The 22134-nt window shown below is 45.9% G+C and overlaps 2 protein-coding genes and 1 long non-coding RNA gene across 9 annotated transcripts in view; 2 read left to right on the top strand and 1 right to left on the bottom strand.

Moving 5' to 3' along the window:
- Positions 1–15573, top strand: part of DERA (deoxyribose-phosphate aldolase) — a 25079-nt gene extending 9506 nt beyond the window's left edge. For 3 of the 7 annotated variants that reach the window (XM_085883642.1, XM_085883643.1, XM_085883641.1), the window contains 8 exons: positions 1–3; positions 8020–8167; positions 9173–9268; positions 9943–10077; positions 10229–10357; positions 14564–14676; positions 14795–14944; positions 15220–15573. The exon at positions 1–3 is cut by the window's left edge and continues 159 nt beyond it. In XM_085883642.1, coding sequence (XP_085739768.1) covers positions 1–3; positions 8020–8167; positions 9173–9268; positions 9943–10077; positions 10229–10357; positions 14564–14676; positions 14795–14944; positions 15220–15276 — 831 coding nt within the window. In that variant the 3' untranslated portion in view covers positions 15277–15573. Of the gene's footprint in view, positions 4–8019; positions 8168–9172; positions 9269–9942; positions 10078–10228; positions 10358–10521; positions 14677–14794; positions 14945–15219 lie in introns of those variants that run through there. The other 4 variants (XM_085883644.1, XM_085883640.1, XR_015058788.1 and 1 more) reach the window with 3 other exon arrangements.
- The window catches only part of LOC147025895 (uncharacterized), a 40978-nt gene that overhangs the window by 8336 nt on the left and 10508 nt on the right, over positions 1–22134 (bottom strand). The window contains exon 2 of the long non-coding RNA XR_015058790.1: positions 630–788. This is a non-coding gene — a long non-coding RNA (uncharacterized LOC147025895). The remainder of the gene's footprint in view (positions 1–629; positions 789–22134) is intronic.
- On the top strand, positions 15720–21557 carry MGST1 (microsomal glutathione S-transferase 1). Its single transcript, XM_085883657.1, is given in 5 exon segments — positions 15720–16146; positions 19368–19433; positions 19436–19458; positions 20665–20719; positions 20722–21557. Coding segments are annotated over 5 exon segments (468 nt in total). The 5' UTR covers positions 15720–16035; the 3' UTR covers positions 20935–21557.

The following is a 22134-nucleotide window of genomic DNA, read 5'->3' as shown; positions in this document are numbered from 1 at the left end:
AAAGTAAGGGCCAAAAATGATATGTAGCACAATATCTCAAAGCGTTATGGACAGATTCAGCCTTGTTTATAATTTATGAGTATATTTCTATCTTGGTAACTCCATGTTAAACAGCCGGTGTGATTTTTGACCTTTTCTGTCTCGAACATCGACTTGTGGAGAGCAAGGAGACTGGTGATAGAAGGTTAACATACTGACAGAGATATGTCTGGAGAGGCAGCCCCTGATTGATCTCATGTCTCACATTGAGGGCCTCCATCCATTGGTGGGAGATGGTGGTGGTGTGGAAACAACCAAATACAAGCCAGCTTTGGTCGGTGAAAGAACAGGAAAGGAGAGGAGAAAAAGATAACCTGCAAGTAATGGGGCGTTGAGGGATGGGAGTGTTTGGGAAGGGTTAATGGTGTTAGGATTTATTTAGAGTACAGCAAGCCCTCGCTTTTCGTGGGGGTTACGTTCCTGGAAAACACCGTGAATAGCAAAACCGCGAACACTAAAACAAAGGGTCTATGGGGAAAAAGGCGTTAGGTGCATGGCTTATTTGGAAAAGTAAGGGAATGTTCAGGCTATCAAGAATAAACATCACTGAATAAACATATTGCTCCATTACACTGTATTACTAAACTTACCATTTTATTTTTGCACACCGCTCCTTCCAAATTCCATATCGAGGCGATGCATGACGTCATCACCAGGCACGGAAGGAAGGGAGTTCTCCGTTTTTCTTCTCGTTTTCTTCTTTGTTTGTTTGTCCGGGCGATATCTCAGCCATCCGCTGAGCTCGGAAGCTGAAATTTGGGGACAAAAGTGAAGATGTGCTTTGGCAAAAACGGTATTTTTATAATTTTTTGATTGATCAATTAATTCATTGATTACTTAATTATTATCGATTTATTAATCACTTATTTATTTTATTTCTCATCTGGGCAATATTGTTGTGGAGATGGGCGTCGGTTGCGAGCACGACCGCAAGGTGGAGCAGTAGGGTCGACTCTACCGAACACCCGGAATCTAGATCGTACCTTTCGGAAAACTCCGAAGGGTACGGGACTCTTACAGGACCGTGAATCATCAATAAATCAACCACGTGGGACAGGGTTATCTGCCAAACTTCAAAATACCTCGAGGCCCACTTGGTGAGCTACCGAGGATTCACATCCTCGATGGCACTCGTACGGGACGAGCCTATGCGTGCTTGACCCGTGCGTAACCCGAGCGGATGGTTATCGAGGTCCCGTCGGTCCAAATGTACAATTTGCCACTTCCCAAATTTCCCAACGCGCACCGTGCTAAGCCAATGAAAGAAACACAGAAACGAGCTGAAACATTTAACAGGGGATTTATTTATAATGGGGGGCAGGGGGAAGCACGCAAGGGGCAGGGGGAAGCACACAAGGGGCAGGGGGGAGCATGCAAGGAGCAGAGTTATCCGATTATAAGACATGAAATGCAATGTACAAGCAAAAGCACTTATCCAGTTTATACTTAATGACGGGGCCCCACGGACACACACGCACACACAGATACCCAGAAAGAAAAATGGACCTTCCCGCCTTGTGCGGTTTGGCCGAGACGAGCGAACCAGACCAGCGTTGAGATGCGACCGGCCCAGTGCCAGCGAGATGCGACCAGCGCTCCAGCAGACCAGAGCAGCGTCGAGATGCGACCCGCGCTCCGGCAGACCAGAGCAATTCAACGTCGGCGACGAGACGAGAGCAGAAGAAGCACCAGTGAGATGCGACCAGCGTCGAGAGATGCGTTCAGTGCTCGAGCAGACCAAACGCGATTATCCTTGTTCTTCTCGCGCTCGTCCCGACAACCATGCTCTTCGCCTGTCCGATCGCGCCACAACCTTATTCCCCCTTGTCCGGGGAGGGGGGGGTGGGGAACGCCTCCTCGCGACCCGCTCTCCCTCACTGGACGGTATTGGCGCGCAAATCGCTCGGCACCCCCGCGAATGGCCGAAAGGGGCGCCAAGTCCGCTGATTGGACCGGAGGGGCGTGACGGCCGTCGAGGCGGACCGCCCTTCAAACAAGGAGAGTAATATGGTCCTGCATGGGCTCCGCCCACGTATGTGCTGACACGCACGCGTGCATTGGTGCCGGTGGAGGATGGTGGGAGGAAGCGAAGGCAGATGTCGTTGGTGTTGTTGTTATAAAAATCCTAACTATCAAAAGAACTCCGCAGCGCATGAACATCCAATTCCCACTGGACTAGGGATGGGACCCTAACTGGAAACACATACTTATCGAAATAACTAAGCTACGGGGACGGCTGTCTGTCTGTGTGCACGAGGCTTCCAAATTCGTAACAATATCTCGGGCACCCTTTGAGCTTGGAAACTGATATTTGGACACGACAGTGAGCAAGTGATTTGGCTATATACGGTATTTTTGATTTATTGATTAATCAATTAATCAATCAATGATTGTGCACCGCTCCCTCCCAATTCGACTATGTGCTGCAAGGTGGCATGGTCAGGCACCGAATGTGCCCCAGCAATGTCGCGAGCTGGAGGACTGTTATTTATTTATTTGGCATTGGGGCAGTGTACTTTCAATGTACCGCTACTTGTTTTATGCATTTTTGTGAAAGAACATTTATTCCGAAAACAAATAAAGTCAAAATCTTCAGGAAACTAATGAATTATGAATGGAGAATGAATTACAAAAGTAGTGGGTGATGCTTCTGACGTTTTTGGGTATAATTAAGGGCATTTCTTTAATGTCAATGCTATTTCAATTTCTTATGAAAATCCTGAGATTTTTCTGAGTTTTTTTATGATTGGGTGAGGCGAGTGGAGGGGGTTGGGGGGGTGGGAAGTGGAGGGGGAATAATCAAAGTGGTTGTGGGGTGTATTTGTTGAGCAATTTTTCAGAAATTAATGAGTCGATGTGAAAGACAAAATAATGTCGTGAGGATTAGAAAAAAAATAGAGAAGGAAATCATTTGGGGCTGAGGTGTTGTTATAGCAGCCCAGAAGAAGCATGATGGTTCATCAAACGCCGTCGAAACAGCTGCTCTGTCCTTCATTGAGCGGGTTTTTTTCCAGAACGTTTACTGGTTGTACACCGACCAGAGCAAAGGTATGGCCTGCCTGTTTATTTGTGTCTTTGATGCTTGATGTTGGTGATGTGGCCACGAACAGCCGAAATCCATTGGCCGTGAATTGTAAATTGTACCCCAGAAAATTCCTCGTGAATAGTCAAAACCGTGAGTGGTATACCCGCGAATAGTGAGGGTTTAATGTAATTGCCTTTTATAATATAGAAAGTGCAAAAAGACGAATGCTCCCAATTTTGTTTCTCTGCATTCCATGCAGTTTCGGTTTATGAAAGATGTCGTCATTCTTTGCCCCCCCCCCCACCTCCCATATTTTTCTGTGTGATTGTAAATCGTGAAACAATGGTAGACATGTGCTCATGGTACAAGACGTATCAACATCAAATAACAATTTGCATGCATTACAGCATTACTTTTCTTCCTGTTTATTACAGATTATAATTGGGGTTTATGATGAAAATTAGAGAGACCTTACCCTGCACAGTCTTGAGAAAAAGTACATGGGAGGGGTCTTTTGAACTCTTTCTTTATGTTTCCGATCCCGATCATTTTAGCCAAATCTTCGTTTTATTTAACAAAATTTAACACGTTAAATTGGTTGTTCGTGCCTGTTTTTGTTTCCTTAATGAAATCTCTAAAAACAGTAAGTTTCCTGTTTGTAATGGTTTTCACTTTTGTTTGACTACCAGACAGGCAGCCACTAAAAAAAAATTACCTTACCCCCCTGTGCGCATGTGCGATCTGGATGAGATTCCACACAATTTACCAAATTCAAAGCCAAAGTCCTGCTAAACGGCAAGTTCGTGTTCCGATTCATTTTCCGATTGTGTTAAACAGTGTTCAAAATATTGAAATAAAGTAAGAGAGCAGAAAATTGAAACTAGTTGATGGTGGTGCACTGTTTGCTTGAAGCCCTGCCGACAGCGCCACACCCCATGATCCAATGAATCCATGACTCCCCAGGTCTAACCCAGACACCTACTGACCTCTGGCTCACAGCCAGCAGAAACATGAATATCAGTGCCTAGGAAAGTGAATCTCTCCATGACCTCAACATCGTCACCACAAACAGGTACAGACAGCAGAGCAATATCCAATATGTCATTGAAAGTCTGGATCTTAGTTTTGACCCAGGAAACCCGAAATCCTAGTGGCTCTGACTCCTCATTCAGCACCTCGAGGGCCCCCAAAAGGATCTCCAGAGTCTCCGCAAAGATGACTATCATCTGCAAAATCAAGGTCAGAGATCTTGACTTTCCCAAACGATGCACCGCAGCTTGATCTCTCCAATATCCTTCCCAGAATTCAGTCCATACAAGTGCTGAAAAGTGTGGGGCCAGTACACAATCCCTGACAAACTCCAGTAACAAGTGGAAATAAGTCAGAGATGGTATCACCACATCTCACAGCACTCTCAGTATCAGAGTATAGTTCAGACATCAGATTGATCAGTTTTTGTGGCACCCCACGAAGACAAAGAATCCTCCAGAGGGCGTCCCGATTCACTGAATCTTACAGTTTGCAGCTATCAACATAGGCTGCAATCAGCCCCTGCTGAAACTCTCGTCTACGTTTGGTGAGGACCCGAAAAACAAGGATACGGTCTATCGTTGACTCCTTTGATGTAAAGCCTGACTGCTTTGATTGCTGGAGCTCACGCAGATGGTGGTGAACCCGATCAATAATTATTTCAGCAAAGACCTTGCCCGGCACTGAGAGCAGCGTTGCCCCTCGGTAGTTGTTGCAGTCCTGACGATGACCCTTCCCTTTCCAGAGAGAGACAACAAGACACTCTTCCAATCAGTTGGGATGATGCCTGTGTTCCAGGCAGAGCACAGAACTGCATGCAACGACACGAGTAGAGCATTTCCACCAGCCTTGAGATGTTCAGCATGGATGCCACAGATCCCACGAGCTTTATCCCATTTAAGCGGTTCACCACAGCCTGTGTTTGCACGTATGAAGGTGGATCACAGTTGATTGGAGGGTCAACAATAGGAATAGTAACACCCCTGACATCCAACTCAAGAGCTGGTGGGTCAGCCTGGTACAGCCGCTCAAAGTAACTGGCCCAGTGGGCCTTCACTTTGGACTCCTCTGTCAAGAGCCCACTACCCTCCAGTCGAACTGCATTACACCGAGGGATGGGCTTCGAGGAACGCAATGAGCAAATTCCCCTGTAAACAGGATGTGAATCACTTGACCACAGGTAATGCTCTACCCCCTCACAGATTCCTCACACATAGGCCTCCTTGTCCACCCTCGGTGCACATACAGTTTTCCGCCTCAGCTCCCTGAACAGCGCAGCTCTGCCATTAAGCCTGGCCCTGCAACTCTGGTCAATGGTATCCAGTGTCCATTGAGAGACAAAATTTTTCTTCGCCCAATGGTGAGTTCCAAGACATCCACTGGCAACATCAAGGACGGTGGTCTTGAAGGCACTGCACAACTCTTCAGGATTTCCCAAAGCACCCAGACCCCCCCCCACCCCCAAATCCCCTCTCAGCCTGTTCGCAAACTCCTCAGCTGCCCTCTCATCCTTGAGCTTGCCAACATCCAGCCTCAGCTCGGATGGTACCATTCTCCCGGATTTAAGCTGAAACTTTATAGTTGCTACAACAAGCCTGTGGTCAGTATTGAGGAACTGAGCACTCCGGTAGACCCTTCAGTTCTGGATCATCCTTCAGCAACCATCAATGAGGACATGGTCAATCTCCTTTGCCACACCACCAGCGTTGGAATACCAAGTCCAGCGATGAGCCTGTGGGCGCTGAAACCATGAACCAGCCACCCTAAGTCCACGACTTCTTGCAAAGTCAAGGAATTTAATGCTGTTCTGGTGCACAGTTCCAGACCCATGGGGACTAACACTTGTCTCATAACCATCCCTATCAGTTCCAGTCGATGCATTGAAATCTCATCTAGGGCACTGATCAACCACAGACTCGAGCGTGGCATAGAATGTATCCTTCATGGTGAGATCACTCACCTCAGTCGGAGCATATCCAAAGGCCAAGGAAATGACTCCCAAGGAGTGACGAATATTTAGTCTCATAATACGCTCGTTGACCGGTGTTACCTCAATTACCATTGGAATCAGCTTATTTGACACAGCTACAGCAATTCCATGGGCATGGTCACCATCAGAGTGACCAGACCAATAGTCGGTGTAACCACCCGCCATGATCTCAACACTATCTGGTCTCCAAACTGCAGAGAGTGCTGCAATACTGATGTTCAAACACTTTAGCTCAGATGAAAACAGAAACAGGTAATCATCCTCTCTTCTCTTCGGGCAAGGACATTCCAGGCACCCACCCGAAGGGACCGCCTCAGGTTAACTTAAGGAGACCACCGTCTGGTGGATGGACACCTCAGCATCACTCTGCCACACACTTCTGCAATCTGATCCAGGAAGCTTATCCCGTGCTTTTCCTCCTGCCATCAAGGAATGGGGGTCCCGAAGGCTTTCCCCCTATTCCGTCATCCAGTGGACTGTCCTGCGAAGGGCAGCAGCACAGAAGGTACTCACACGGAGTGCGTTTTCAGTTTTCTTTGCATTTGTGGGTTTTGCGGTGGCCAGAGTGCAAATCCTGCCACCAACCTCCTATAAAAAGTAACACAACTGCAGGCGGACGTCCAGAGACACAGTTGGGCACTAGATATGGATGGCCGTTGGCTCACAAGGAGTTCCTCCTCCCTTTGATGGGAGGATCAGAAGACTGAAAGAGCAGAGGGAGCAATATCAGAAAATAGATGGTAGAAAACAGAGAAGACCACTGACCTGCCTGCAATGTGAGAACAACAGACCCTTTGCTTTGGCCTTATCAAAGGAGATTCCCATAATTTTGAGAGCTGTATATTCCACAATCCAGGAGAAACAGATTTGATCCTGCGGTGCCAAACCATAACAAAAAGCAGTGCAGTACTCCATTGAGTTGCAGACAAAGACCTTGTAAACTGTGAGTAGCTCTGATTTTCAAAAAAAAGAAAGAGATAGATCGGTGAAGGATGTCCAGTATGTGGCTGGATTTGGCGGCCACCTCTGCTATCGGGTCAACCCAGGAAAGATCACCGCTGATGGTGAGACATGCTCCATTTATCCGACCAGTGTCAAATCATTTCCAGTTCACCAGTGAGAGATGCAGGTGCTGTTTGTCCAGCAGAGGGATGGAGTATTGTATGACACAATGTGGAGTTGTCTGCAAAAAAAGAAGAGAGGGTTTTCCTGAGCATCAGAGAGGTCATTAATATTGTTACAAAGATAACTCGGGGGGGGGGGGGGGTTATGAGTGGTTAATTATTCATCAGTTATCTCTTAATGAATGTTTGCATAAGTGTTTGTAACCCCAATTAGCACAGACTAGAGTCTGATGTCGAGGCAGCCCCCTTGTAATCCTCACCTTCATGTCTGTCTCTTTTCCCTCCTTTCTTTCTGTGTGTAACTCTCAAATCACCTCCATTATCCTTTCTCGCCACACAACTCCACTTCAGCGTGGTGCATCGACATGAGCGCTCGCACATGCTCTGGCAGAGAGGCGCTTGCACATTATGCTACTTCAGCACTGCAAGAGATAGGGAGGAAAACGATATGTCGCACGATATCTCAAAAAATCGTGGATGGATTATGACGAAACTGGTTGATCGAGTTGGGTCGGTGACAAGAACAAGACAATTCGATTTTGGTTCAGGTCCAGATTCAGATCTGGCCTAATCAGTGGGATACAAAACGTAAACTGTTCAGCCTGGCGGATGTATGTGCTCCACCGAGTGTCATTCTGTTTTTACTCGATTCGCAAGTGTAACAATGTATGTTTCAGCTCTTTCTTGCATGGTGTCTGCCTTGTGGTGATATTCCAAAATTGTGGTGTCTGCTGATAAAAGAGTATGCGGAAAACCATTTACCTCTGTCCTGCCGTTCAAGTGAATCTTCTTTTTGTACTTTACGCCGTCAGGTGGCCTGGCAGTTACGGGCTGTGACGCTCATCGACTTGACTACTCTGTCGGGAGACGATGGGCCGAGCAACGTCCGACGCCTGTGTTGCAAAGCCAAGCGCCCAGTTCGGCAAGACCTCCTCGATGCCCTCGGCTTGTCACACAAAGGTTACTTTGCATAATAAAATGGTTTATGTAATTCCACATATTGCAACAAGATGTCGAATATCATGTGGATTGACGCAGGCACGCACGCACGCACGCGATTTAGTTATGAATAACTACGTCATCTTCCCTTCATAGCATGAAAATCTCCAAACACGTCTGGAAAGCACATGAGTTTGTTTTGCATCAACATGGGGTAAAGGACACCTTTTGCATTTCTTCAACAAGACGGAGCATTTAACATTGTGGAGCCTTGCCGTGGTGTATACATTACAGTAGATCTGAGAACCAGTATGAACTCACTTGATCATTCATTGATACACGAAATGCTGTGGGAACGGATGTGGCTCGGGATGATTGGACAATCCCCAAGGACAGTAGTTCTCAAATATTTTTGTCTCTGCAATTCTTTGGACCTTTTTTTTCGATTGAATTAAGAATACATTTTTTTAAATTTGGAATTATTTTTTTTATCGACGGAAAATTTGCAACGCCATCTCATTGCTGTGCAAATCTGCTTGTGCGAGACTTAACTTTTTTCCTTGCCTTTGAATATATATATATATGACGTCGATTGCAGTAGATCATCTCAAATGTGGACATAATGCTCATTCAAGGTGTAAAATCGATCTGTGGCTAAATTATATGTAAACATGTTATGGATACATTTAACAACTTTGGCGAACCGTGTCCATGGTCGGTTGGGAGCGCAAGTTGAGACCAGACGTCTTTCGGCATGCCACAAATCACAGGCGGTTACCAGAAGATAACATTGTTAAACTGTACCTTCAGCCACTTAAGGTGCAATATTAAAGTGTGCCACTGGGGGGTGGGGGTGGGGAGTTGGGGGGGGGGGCAATATCAACTTTCATCTGCATGTGGACTCACTGACACATACTAACAGTCAGATAATAAAACTATTATCGCTCTCTTGCTTTGTTTTGTTCGTACAGTTAATTACTCTTTTAGTAATCCGTCTCACCTTATTTTTGCCCCTTCCCTCCACAGAGCTGACTGTAGCCGCAGTTTGTGTATACCCCTCCCGCGTGGCTGATGCCGTCGGGACATTAAAATCCATCGGCTGCGACATTCCCGTGGCTTCTGGTGGGAAACCCTTCGGCAATATTTTTGGAACTCGGATGTTTCAATTGGTCTTTCATTCATTAAATATTATTTGGAAAACAGACATACAAAATCTGTTTGCCAATCTTTTTTACCTCCGCCACCGAAGGTGAAGGAGGTTATGTTTTCACCCCCTTTCTGTCTGCTTGTCTGTCAGTTTGTGTGCAGGATATCTCAAAAAGTTGTAGACAGACCTGGATGAAATTTTGTGGACAGGTTTGATGTGTAACAAGGACGAATTGATTTGATTTTGGTGAAGATCCGAAGCCGGATCTGGACACGATAATTATTTAATTTTTAAAGTGATTCTTCACCATTGAGAGATCGGGCCAAAACCGATATAGTACTGTATAGCATGATCTTTCAAAAATGTATTGGGACCGATATGTTCTCGTGGATCAGGCATTACGTGGTGTAGGTATACGCTCTACCGAGTTCCCTTCTAGTTTTTTTTTACAGTTTTGACTTATTCGGCATTCACTGTTGTTCCTGTTTTGATCATCCCTCATAATACATGATTTTGCATTTGAGGGACAATATTGCAAATTTTTTTTTTTTTGTCTGGAACTGGAAGTGAAATGTTGTAGAGATCTATCATGTTCAACCCTGTGTGGATTAGGTAATGATTGTAAGAGAATGGCCCATTCCTTCCTCAGTTGCCACGGGATTTCCCTCGGGACAGACAGGCCTTTGGAGCCGACTTGATGAGATACGACAAGCTGTGGCAGCGGGAGCAAAAGAAATCGATATTGTGGTGAACCGGACACTGGTGCTTAGCGCGAAGTGGAATGGTGAGGGAAACTGGAATTGTGGGAAACATTATCATCGGACGACTCTCTGAATGAGGGTGACTTGAAAATGTTGAAAGAAATAAGAGCTGCTTACTCTGGTCCATTATTTGTAGCATGCATTTTCCTGTCTCTTCGCTCAACCTGCGTGCAGAGCTATACCAGGAACTGCGTACATGTCGGCAAGCATGTGGTGAGGCGCATATGAAGACAATCTTGGCAGTTGGAGAGCTTGGCTCGCTGACAAATGTGTACCGTGCCAGCCTGGTGGCCATGATGGCTGGTAAGGAAGAAGAAAGCTCCACTCCAAACCTCCACATTTTGTCGTGTTGTGCATACAATATAGATTTTTGAGATTTCAAAAAAATTATTTATTACCTCCACCACCGTAGGTGGACGGAGGTTATATTTTCACTCCTGTCTGTCTGTCGGTCTGTCTGAGAACAGGATATCTCAAAAACGATTGGAAGGATTCGGACGAAACTTGGTGGAAAGGTTGGGTGTGTGACGAGGACGAATTGATTCGATTTTGATGAAGATCCGGATCCAGATCGGAGAACTTTTAAATGATTCTTCACCATTGAGTGATGGGGCCTACTTAAAACGATATCTGAAGAAGTTGTGGACGGATTCGGACAACACTTGGTGAACACGTTGCGTGTGTGACGAGGACAAATTGATTCGATTTTGGTGAAGATCTGGATCTGAATATGAGAATTTTTAATTGATTCTTCACCATTAAGAAAAGGGGCCGAAAACGATATGTAGCAGGATATGTCAAAAAGTTTTGTACGAGTTATGACAAAACTTGGTGGATGAGTTGGTTAGCTGACAAGCACAAGCCGATTCGATTTTGGTTCCGGTGCGATTACAGATCTCGCCGAGAAGTGGGATACAAAACGTAAACTGTTCCGCCTGGTGGAGATATGCGCTCTACCGAATGCCGATCTAGTTACCTACACCACCGGAGGTGAAGGAGCTTATGTTTTCACCCCTGTCTATTTGTCTGTCTTTTTGTTACTTGCAAAATCAAAGATTTTTCAAGTATATTGGTCAATCGATTTTGTTATTCTGTCTGTCTGTTTGTCACCTACAGGTCACAATTATAAACCGATTGTCATGAAACTTTACCAAGTCGTAGAGGTCGTCTCAACTGAGAATCCTATTGATGTTGAGGTCAAAGGTCAAATTTCTATAATCGTCAATTTACATCCTATTAACTTGAAAGTTGAACAGGATTTGCATAATCCATCACTGAATTGGGAAAGCAACTATTTTTGAGGTCAAAAGGTCAAGGTTTTGCATAGTCCATCACTGAATTGGGAAAGCAACTATTTTTGAGGTCAAAAGGTCAAGATTTTGCATAATCCATCACTGAATTGGGAAAGCAACTATTTTTGACGTCAAAAGGTCAACTCAAGGTCAAACTTCTAAAATCATCAAATTTCATCTGAAAAATCATCAGTTTTCATCTGATTCACCTGGTCATTAAGCAGTAATTGCATAATCCATTACTGAATTTGGACACCAATTATTTTTGAGGTTAAAAGGTCAAATTTCAACTCAAGATCAAACTTCTAAAATCGTCAATTTCAATCTGAAAGATCATCAGTTTTCATCCGATTAACCTGAGCTTTGATTAAGATTGTCAATTTCAATCTTAATGAAATGGACAATTTGATGTATCCATGGCAAGCTTTGGAAAGGGGGTTGCATTTTGCAAGTATCATGTTCTGCACGACGTCTTTTTCTTGTTACTTGGCGAAAAAACATTTTTTACAAGTTTGTTGTTCTGTCACGTTTGTCTGTCTGTCTGTCTCTGTCTTTCTTTCTCACACGATTTTTGGCCTCAGTTTTCAAGCAATCGTTCTGAAATTCTATTTGTGTGTAGGTGACCAGCCAAGAACGACAACGCTTAATTTTGGTGAAGATCCGAATCCGGATCCGGATCTGAGAGTTTTTAAAGTGATTTTTCACCATTGAGAGATTGGGCTAAAAATGGTATTGCATGATATCTCAGAGTTGTGGATGGATTTGGATGAAACTTGAACAGGTTGGGTGTGTGACAAGGACTAATCGATTCAATTTTGGTGAAGGTCTGAATCTGGATCCGGATTCGAGAATTTTTCAAGTGATTCTTCACCTTTGAGAAATAGAACCAAAAATGATATGTCGCGCAATATCTCATAAGGGTTATGGATGGATTCTGACGAAACTTTGTGGACAGGTTGGGTGTGTGATAAAGGACTAATTGATTCAATTTTGGTGAAGATCCGAATCCAGATTCGAGAATTTTTCAAGTGATTCTTCACCATTGAGAGATGGGGCCAGAAAAAATGTTGCCATGGTGCTGGCGGCCCAGGTTAACCCCCCGACCCAAATTTTGGTGGCGGGCAGTTAACAATGACAGCCCCAAACAGTCAAACTTCTCCCTTGGAGGCCTACACTTTGATCCTCAGAGATTATCACGCATGCTGGAAGGGCATGTGGCAATGGCGAAGGGACGGAGGCACAGGGGAGCACAGCACAGGGGGGTTTATAATCGAACCCCACGACAAATACATGGACACAGTTACTTAAAATGAACACATTTAATGAAAAATAGACAATAAATAATCAAAAGGTAATGATAATACCGTGAAGTAAATAAAAGTCTAAGTTGAGGCGCCTCCATACACGGGACTTAAATACAGACAGAGGGAACCAAAATAAAAAGAAAACCCTCCCTTTATTTTTGTACTTAGCTTGACCCAGAGCTGGTCTTTGTGGAACTTGGAATGAAGGCACTTCCACCAACACGTGCAGACGTGTGCAAAATGGCGCACGCGTCGCGGGACAAATGTACGCCAGGCAATCCATGAGCGGCACTCAACACCAAGGCTCAGAGACCCAGTGCAGCTTCTTCGTGCATCGATCGTCCTCACCAACCTGCTATTTGACACACACGAGGCTCGGGGCCCATTCCTCATGACCCAACCAAGATCCAAAGGCCAGCGTCTTTCTTCACCACGCGAGCCAAATCTCTTCAACACAAACACAAGGATCATGCCGTCTTCTTTGGGCGTCGAAGGAAAGCCAGCCATATAGCCCTGTTCTTACAGGCCATCTCCTAACTACGTTCTTTCTTGACTGTGTGCGTCCTTCATACCACACTCAACCTCTCTTCCGAAATCAACTCTCCTTCATGCTTGCGCTCTCCCTGAACTCCACTCTTCTCTGACTGATATCACCCCGAACCACCATTTTCCTCTCCGGGGCTTGGCTTGCTCGCACGAAAACCCGGGAAGGCGGGGTCTCCGCCCACTCGGCACGCCTGGCGAGCCTTTGACGTCACGCCCATCAATCATCAGCCTCGGTGGCATGATTTCGCCGGCCATCACCCTTGGAGGCGGGGCTTCTGTCTACTCCGCAGTTTGCTTGTAGTTGTTTTCGGGACGTGTTTCCCCACCTTTATTGCCGATTTGAAATATACAAACATAGGGAAAAGTCATGGAGGGGCGATTACATACTGGGGGAACTTATTCTTACTCCCTTGTTAATTAACACCACACCAACCCCACCCCAACCCCTCCCCCATGTGGTGAAACCTAACACTTAAGCTCACAGTTTCCCTACTTAATTACATTGAGATGTCTCCTTCACATCCACAGACCAAACAACTCTATTCAATCCTAAATTCCCTATTAAACTCCTCCATCTACCACCACAACCGTAACAATATATTATACAATATATCAAAAGGTTATGGATGGATTCCACAGAAACTTTGTGGACCGGTTGGGTGTGTGAAAAGGACTAATTGATTCGTTTTGGGGAAGATTCAAATCCGGATCCGGAGATGAGAATTTTTAATAGTGATTCTTCACCATTGAGAGATAAGGCCAAAAACGATGTATAGCACGATATCTTGAAAAGTTGTGGACGACTTGTGACAAAACGAGGTGGAAGAGTTGGTAAGGTGACAAGAACAAGCCGATTCGATTTTGTTTCAGGTCCGGATTCAGATCTGACCTATCATTGGGATACAAAATGTCAACTGTTCAGCCTGACGGAGGTATGTGCTCCACTGAGTGCCGTTCCATTTTGCCAAGTGTTGCTCGATGAGTGATTTTTCATTTGTGTTTGATTGTTCGTGAACAAAATATCTCAAAAAGTTGTGGACAGATTCGGATGAAACTTGGTGGCTGAGTTGGTTCAGTGACAAGAACAAGCCAATTAAATTTTAGTTCCTGTCTGACTCCATATCCAGCCCATCAGTGGGATACAAAACGTAAACTAATGAGCCTAGCGGAGGTATGCGCTCGACCAAGTGCCCTTCTAGTTTGTATATATGATCGAGGGTCGTGGAAGACCTGGAGCAGAATGGAAGGGCACAGAATTGAAAGGTGGAAACACCAACAGCAGAGTGCAAGTGAGATTTGAATTGCACTTCTATCTTCGATTCCAAAGTGTCCTTTGGTCTTGTCTGGATTTAGCTTTCCTTTTGCAGGCTCGGACTTCATCAAGACTTCCACAGGGAAGGAAACCGTGAATGCTACGTTCCCGGCCGGCGTGGTTATGACGAGAGCAATTTGGGAATACTACCAGCGAACAGGATTCAAGGTGGATTCGGTGCCCCCAACATAATCAGATGTTGGTGGTGCCATTTGAACACGGTGTTTGTTGTTCCTGTGCCAGGCGTTTTGCCATGGTCGGTCGTCATTTTAGCTTTTCCCTGCAGGTCGGATTTAAGCCCGCGGGTGGGATCCGGACAGCGAAAGACGCTCTCTGCTGGCTGACGCTGATTGCCGAAGAACTGGGAATAGAGTGGCTGCAGCCGGAGCTTTTCCGTTTGGGAGCGAGCTCCCTCCTGCTGGACATCGAGCGGCAAGTACGGCCCATTTGTCCCAGTGCCTTCGGTGGTTTTCCTTGTGGGGAATGGTCATATGCAGTCTAGTCCTGTTAATTGTGATCCATTGGTATAACAATGAGGTCATGGCCAAAACATGTTTACTTACTGGTGCCCATGTAGTCTAACTCTCCGATAAAGCTCCCATTGACTCAATCCACGAGGCTCGTAGACCCTGGTCTCCTTCAATATCTCTTTCGTTGTTTTGAGTTGATAACAAGTGTTTCTTGTGGATGTTTGCTGCTTCTTCCTGACAGATCTTCACGCACGTAACGGGGCGCTACGCAGCTGCGCAAGACTTTGCCATGGCATGATGGACGTGTACAAATGTCCTGCCAGCCGTACATCGAATGCGCACTTTCCTCCTCGTCGGTTTCTTTAAAATCCTGATGTCAGGCATTTGTCGAGATGTTTTATTGTTCCGGGAGTATTGCACTTCAGCATGTGAGGTGAATGAGACTGCGATCGGTGTCTGCGAAATATACAATGTGCCCATCGAGTGGTTTGTAATATAGAGTTAATTTGATGATATTGTTTTGCACGTGTAATCGATTGGTTGATTATTTCAGTGGTTTCATGACGTCGATTTTAATAAACTCCTGTTGACTATTTTCCTCCCTCCTGGTTTGTATAAGGTGGCCAAACCGTGCTCGTGGTACATTTGTTGGAATATTCTCTGATTGCATGACACACCGTAACGAGGAGTGTAGGGTGTGACACGTGTTTGTGGAAGTTTGCTCATTGTGCCAAAAACAATACTCAGCGAAAGGAAAGCTTTTCGAAAGTGAAATACTCTTACCTTGGCACCGCTGCTCATCCGTTTGGTTCTGCTTTTTCATTTTTTTTTTACGGAAAGTTAAGGCTTGTGGAAGAGCAAATCATGGAGGATGAGGAAGCTGTGATCGAGTCAGGACAGATGTGGTCAATGTACAAAGACCTCTGTCCAACACAAGGATTGGATAGACAGGAATGGAAGAAACACCGAGTGCACATGTCCGTCCCTCTCTCTCCCTCTCGGTACTTTATTTATTTATTTATTTGGTTTTTGCTTGCACTCTCGCTCCAGCTCGGTGATGTTGGACATCTTTGACGCCAACGAGGCGCTGGATGCTTTCGCCACGTTGGTTCTTCTTAAAGTCCTTTTCATGGGACCTTTAACCAGTTACCGGCGCACAACACTCAAGGTTCGTACTCGAAGTTTAAAATGGTGTTTCTCAAACTTCTCACGTTTTGGGGTCCAGGTCACCAGAAGACTCTACCACTGCAGACGTGACTGATGGTCTTGCACTGGGATAAAAGGACTTGCTGTGTCCCATCTGCATAAAGGTCATGGGACACGTGTATGTAGTTTGTGCTTTATAAAACTTTGCTTTCAATCTGATATAATCAAGTAAGTAACAAAGCTATTTTATATTATTGTGTTTTATCACTTTGTTAACGGACTTGCAGTGTACTCTCCACTTTTTTCCTTTTCAAAGGAAGTGACGTGGTTCGAGTAAGTCCCTTCGAATTACCGACACGTGCCCTCTTGGTATTATATGCCTGGTGTTGGCTTAATGGTTAGGGTGGTGGGCTTTGGATCCTAAGGTCCTGAGTTCAAATCCCACTCACCTGTTGAATTAATACCAGGTGGGGTTAACTCGGCCTGTCATCCTTCCGAGGTCAGCAAAATGAGTGCCAGCATGCTGGTATACTGTGTCCAATAGCCAAGGAGACTGCTTAAGCAGCACCCATGCTCTGCACAGAGTATGGTCCCAATCTCCTCCTCCTCCTTCTCCTGATATTAGGGTATCCCTGCATTGGTGATCATTGAATTCTGCACTCCAAATTTTGTTTGATGGGATTTTTAGTTAAGTTTGATTTGTGAAACAGTTAGTTAGAAGGGCATACACCGCATGCGTGGAGGTGGAATTAGGATGTGCGTACGTGTGTAGCAGGTGAAAGTTTAAACAACCACGTCATCATCCTCGAGCCCTGGGCGGGGTGTGTGTGTGTGTGTGTGTGTACACGCATGTGGGGAAATCCCACAAACATTTCAAATGGGCTGGAAATGCGATTTTTTTTGCTCCCAAACCTACCTACCCCCCCCTCCCCCCAAAAAAGTGCAGAAGGAAAGGGAAATAAGGTGTGACAGAGGGAGACGTAACAGGCAAGGAACAGGGCAAACTTTCTTTAACTCACCCAAACTGCTTCAAGATTTTACCTGTTGTTCCCAAAATGATGAATATGGGAACCACATGATACCATACTGACGGTTTTGGTGAATATAATAACCGTATATTCTATAGTTATGATAACGACGTGACAGTGCTGGATATTAAACATTAGACCTACTATTCTTTCGGTCCATTTTTTGCGATGAAGTATAACTTGGGTGCTCGTCGCTCCAGGACCCGGATGTACATTAGTCCCTCACTGCTCTTGGTGTGCGTAGGCATTGGTTTTGGGCAATGGGGGGGGGCATTAAAAAAGGTAGGAAGGAGGTAAAAAGACCTGGTTGGTGTTGGACTCCTTGATGGTGTTGTATTGTTGTGAATCTGGAAGCTTACTGCACTCAACATACAGGTCCTATAGAATAGTTATATCAGTGTGTGGTTTTTAGTTAGGGTCCCCGTCCCATGTCTAATGGGTGAATAAATGTAAATGCGCTGTGAGTTACTTTGATAGTCAGGGTTTTCTTTCATTCTTACACCCATCATAACTACGACAACGCCAGCATCACCTTCACCTCGCTCTAGCCGACGCCATTGCCTATGTACGTGTCAGCACGTACGTGGGCGGAGCCCACGCAGAATACAGTTCCTCTGGCTGTTTTGTGGGTGGAGTTCAAGGAGGAGTCTCGCGACGGTGAGGAAGGTGGTCCGCGTGAGGTCACCATGCCCCCGGGCCAATCAACGGACTTGCCGCTCGTTTTGGCCAGTGACATGGCGATGAGCGATTGTGCGCGCCAAAACCGTCCAGTGAGGGAGAGAGGGGCAGGTGGAGCCGTCCCCACGCCCCCTCTCCCCCGAGACTGGGTGAATAAGGGTGCGGTGTGTTCGGACAGCAGGGGGCTCGAGCTTGAGAGACACCATCTCTCACCAGAACCGCAAGAGTTGCGCGCCGTGTCTCTGTCGGCGAATGAGAGCTGGAGATTAAGAGATCCTGCCGCCAACAGAACCACAAGGGGTGTGCGCCATCTCTCTGAAGGATACAGAGGAGAGGTTTGATTGCCAGGACGAGCGCTGAGCGGAGCTGAGGAGGCTGATCGCGGCTCGCCGGTGTCTGGATTTGGGTCGCCTCTCGCTGGTGCCCGGTTCAAATCAGCTCGAAGACCACATGAGGTGGACAGGTCCGAGGCAGGCTCTGGTGTTCAGCTCCCCATTTCCTTTCCGAGCTGGAGGCCTCAATAAAGGCTGTGGTCACAGTTTCTTTTGGGTGTGTGTTTGTGGCGCCAGTCGAGTAAGTAATAAATTGTATAAGTGCCTTGTTGTACATACGTGCTTCTCTATTATTCGGATAACTCTGCTTCTTGCGTGCCCCCCTGCCCCATTATAAATAAATCCACATGTTCAATGTATCAGTTTGTTGCTGTGTTTCCTTCCATTGGCTTAGCGTGACGCATGTTGGAGAATTAGCCAGGCCGTTGTTGCCGCTGTAAAGGGACATTTGGACCGATGGAAGCTTGGTGACCGTCCGCTCGGGTCGCACACGGTTCAAGTATGCTAGCGGCTCGTTCCGTACGAGCGCCGTCGAGGGTGAATTTCCCCGGTAGTTCAGACGACGTGGGTATTTAGGTAAATTGAAATTGGCAATTTACCCTACCCCACGTGGTCGACCGATTGGCGAACTTCGGTCCGGTAAGGGACCCGTCGGTTCCGGAGTTATCCGGGGTGACGACCTATAAATTCCGGGTGATCGGTGGAGCCGACTCTACTGCTCCATCTAGCGGTCATGCTTGCCACCGAAACTCAGCCCTGCTGCAGTACAACACCTTGGTGGTGGTGTTGGAGGAGTTTTATTGTGATTCAACTCGCTGATCTGCTCTGAACGGCACTTACTGGCTGTGCCTCGTCGCCCCTATGAAAGACAGATTCAAACCATTTACAGCCAAGACTTCTAGTTATCGTGCACACCTGTCGGCTATGCTGCCAGCCCTCACACAACCCCACCTCTCCCGTTGGATGCTGTTAAATGAATGAAGTCACGTCTGATTGCATGAATGTGTACACGAGCAAGAAGAAAGTGTAAGAAGAAAAGTTCTTGAACTTTAGATACTTATACCAATCAACCTTCAACAAATCATTTTCATACGTGTACAAGTTTCTGATTGTTAGTACAATAGAACGGACCCACTCTCATTTGCCTTGTGTGGTTAAATCTTCCAGGTATATGGTGTTGAAATTGTTCTTTATTTTCCATGAAGGTTTTTGCGAACTTGGAAGATGCCGATGACAATGAAGAAGCCAAGAAAGTCGTTCGCACACACCAAGAAAGGACGTCGAGAGAGTGAGAAGGTAACGCCATACCAAAAAAGAAACTCTGCTGATTGATATTTCATAAAGTTCTCATGTTTTGAGAGTGTTAGTGTTGATATGTCAGTTTGCAGAAGTCACAACTTCTTCATGCTTTACTGGGATGTGCAAGGATTGGCTCTCTGAGTGATCAAATCCAGCTTATCAGTAGAAAGCAGATTACATTGTTGCACAAGTTGAGTGGTAAAGCAGCTGGCAGGATGGCCGGAGAGGAACGCACACTCGCTTCTAAGCTGTCCAGCCTGGATTTGAATCCCGACGCAGCTATAAACTGTCATCCCAGTGTTTCACAGGCAGGGCGATTCCTCAACGTGTGCGTCGTCACTCGGATGGAAGTTAAACCGGGCATCCCGTCTGCGAGCATTAGTTGGTAGACCTCAAAGATCCCACGGTGTCCTTCACGAAAAATAGGCGAGTTATCACCGGCACCATAGCCAAACTCCAAATTCCTGCCATAACCAGCAGAGGGCACTGTATCAGCGGCTTGTGATGCTACCCTGCAGCCGTGTGCGACCTACGAATGAAGAAGTGGTGTGAAAGCATTTTTTTGCAACGTTTTGGGCCAAAGTTTGATCCCTGAACTGCATCACGTGGGTAGCTTGGATACCGATTGCTGTCACTTGTTGACTTTTGTGAGTCATGTCTGAATGCATGAAGTGTACACGTTTAACTCTTCTGCTTCTCACGCATATATCACCATATTACACATCTCGGTTAACTCTGTTTTCCTTCTCTCGGATACTCCATTGAGCGTTGGACTGGACAGTTGTTTTTTTTGGGGGAGGGTTTCTTTTAAAGGTTTTTGAAGAGGAATGACTGGGTAGGTTAGGTACCCCTACTTCCCCAATTTCAAGTGTCTACCCTAACCACTGCCTACAGGTGTCTTTATTTACATTAAGGACCTTAAAAGTGTTGAAGGTATGGACACAAGGGTCCACTGAGCATACATTGTGAAGCACAAGGCCTGCAGGCATTCAGTTGTGGTGCTGTCCCAAAATGAATTATGATTTGTAAGTGAATGCACCCTAATCCCATGACTTAAAGTCTCAAAAAGTTGGTTTGAATGTGCAGCCTCTCCGATACCGACCCAATGCCCTATAAACACTGTCATCCTAAGAATGGAGGATATAGGTACCGATCTTGTTCCTCATGTGCACCGAGCCATTGCCTCACCCTTTCACCTTCCAGGTGCCACCAGAACGACTTGGAAAACGTTCTTCCTTTCCTTGGCATTGGCCTGATGTATATGCCCTCAACAACCCCGACCCTTTCATGGCCAAACTGCACTTCCGGCTCTTCCTGCTGTCATGGGTTGCCCACACCTTGGCCTTCCTGCATCCTCTTCCTCCGCCATCTCGAAGCATCACCTGGATATTGGGTTTGAGGAGCACCTTGTCCATGACCTTCTCGCTGCTCTTGCATGGTTTTGACTCCGTAGGTCAGAGAGATGTACTTTGATGGCGTCTGCCTTCAAGCACCGAAACAGTTTTGGGAATTTATTTGGATCCTTCAAATTTATTGGAGCTTGCCTAGTTTTCCCACCACAATTGAAATGAACACTTTGGAATCGTCTACTTCTTTCTAATAATCTGATGCAGCACAGAGCTGCCGGTTGCATCATTTGTTTGGGATGCAGTTGTGCCTATGATACAGTGCCCCCTGTAGGTGAGAACAGAAATTTAGAATTTGGCCAGAGTGTCGGCTATAACTCAACTACTCTTCGAGGAGGAAACTAATGTGAGCAGACGGGACACCCAGGCACGTAACATCCATCTGAGGGACGGCACACATTGGTGAATCATCCTGCCTGTGAAACACCGGGATGACAGCTTATAGCTGGGTCGGGATTCGAACCCGGGATAGTGTGCGTACCTCTCGGCCACCCTTCCAGCCCTTTCTACCCCTACATGTTTTATTATTGAAATCATTTGAGTTTTTGCAGCTTATTCCTGTCCTTTGGGAACAAATCTGTGGCTTTACAAAGGAGTTTGTGTCCAACTCGAGCACACCAAGACCCTGGAATGATCTTGTACATTGAAATGTGCGTCATTATTGACTTTTTGGTAATAAATCTGCAATGGTTGTAAAAGTTGTGATTCTTCCAATTTTTAAACTACATAATGCACACAAAGCTATCGAAAGATCTACCAATAGTGGAGCATCATGCGTTATATCTCTTGCAAAGGGTACCATTAGATTTGGATCAAATCAGATGGTTCGTTGGTTCTGAGATATTCATGCTGCAGGTTCTGCTCGCCCCCATCAAAGGCCTACATCCCTAATGAGAATGCCAGCTGGGTGACGTTGCTTGAAGACTGCACAGGTATGCTGTGAAGGTGTGATACTATGGTAATTGGAATCAGCAAAGGTCGATCTATTGGTTAAATGTGAGAGCTCTAAGGAATGTGGAGTGGTCACACCCTTCACCATTTTCAACCAGCTGGTTGTGCAGGTAATCGTTGTACCTGGACGTGCAGGTAACCGCTGTACCGTACGCACACTGAGCGTCATTTGCCGTGTTTTCTTTCCCCCTTTTCTCTCCTCTCCCCCTTTCCCCACTTGTAAGGAGATTTATTTATTATTATCCCCTTTTACAAAGTCGTGGATTTGCCTTTTGTTGTAACTGCTCCAGACGCCTCGAAGATCATCAATTACGAT

This window comes from Eptatretus burgeri, chromosome 5 (assembly GCF_056783735.1).
Source record: "Eptatretus burgeri isolate ZD-2024b chromosome 5, Ebu_testis_v1, whole genome shotgun sequence".
Taxonomy (NCBI): Eukaryota; Metazoa; Chordata; class Myxini; order Myxiniformes; family Myxinidae; genus Eptatretus; species Eptatretus burgeri.
This window is presented reverse-complemented; position numbering and strand designations above follow the sequence as displayed.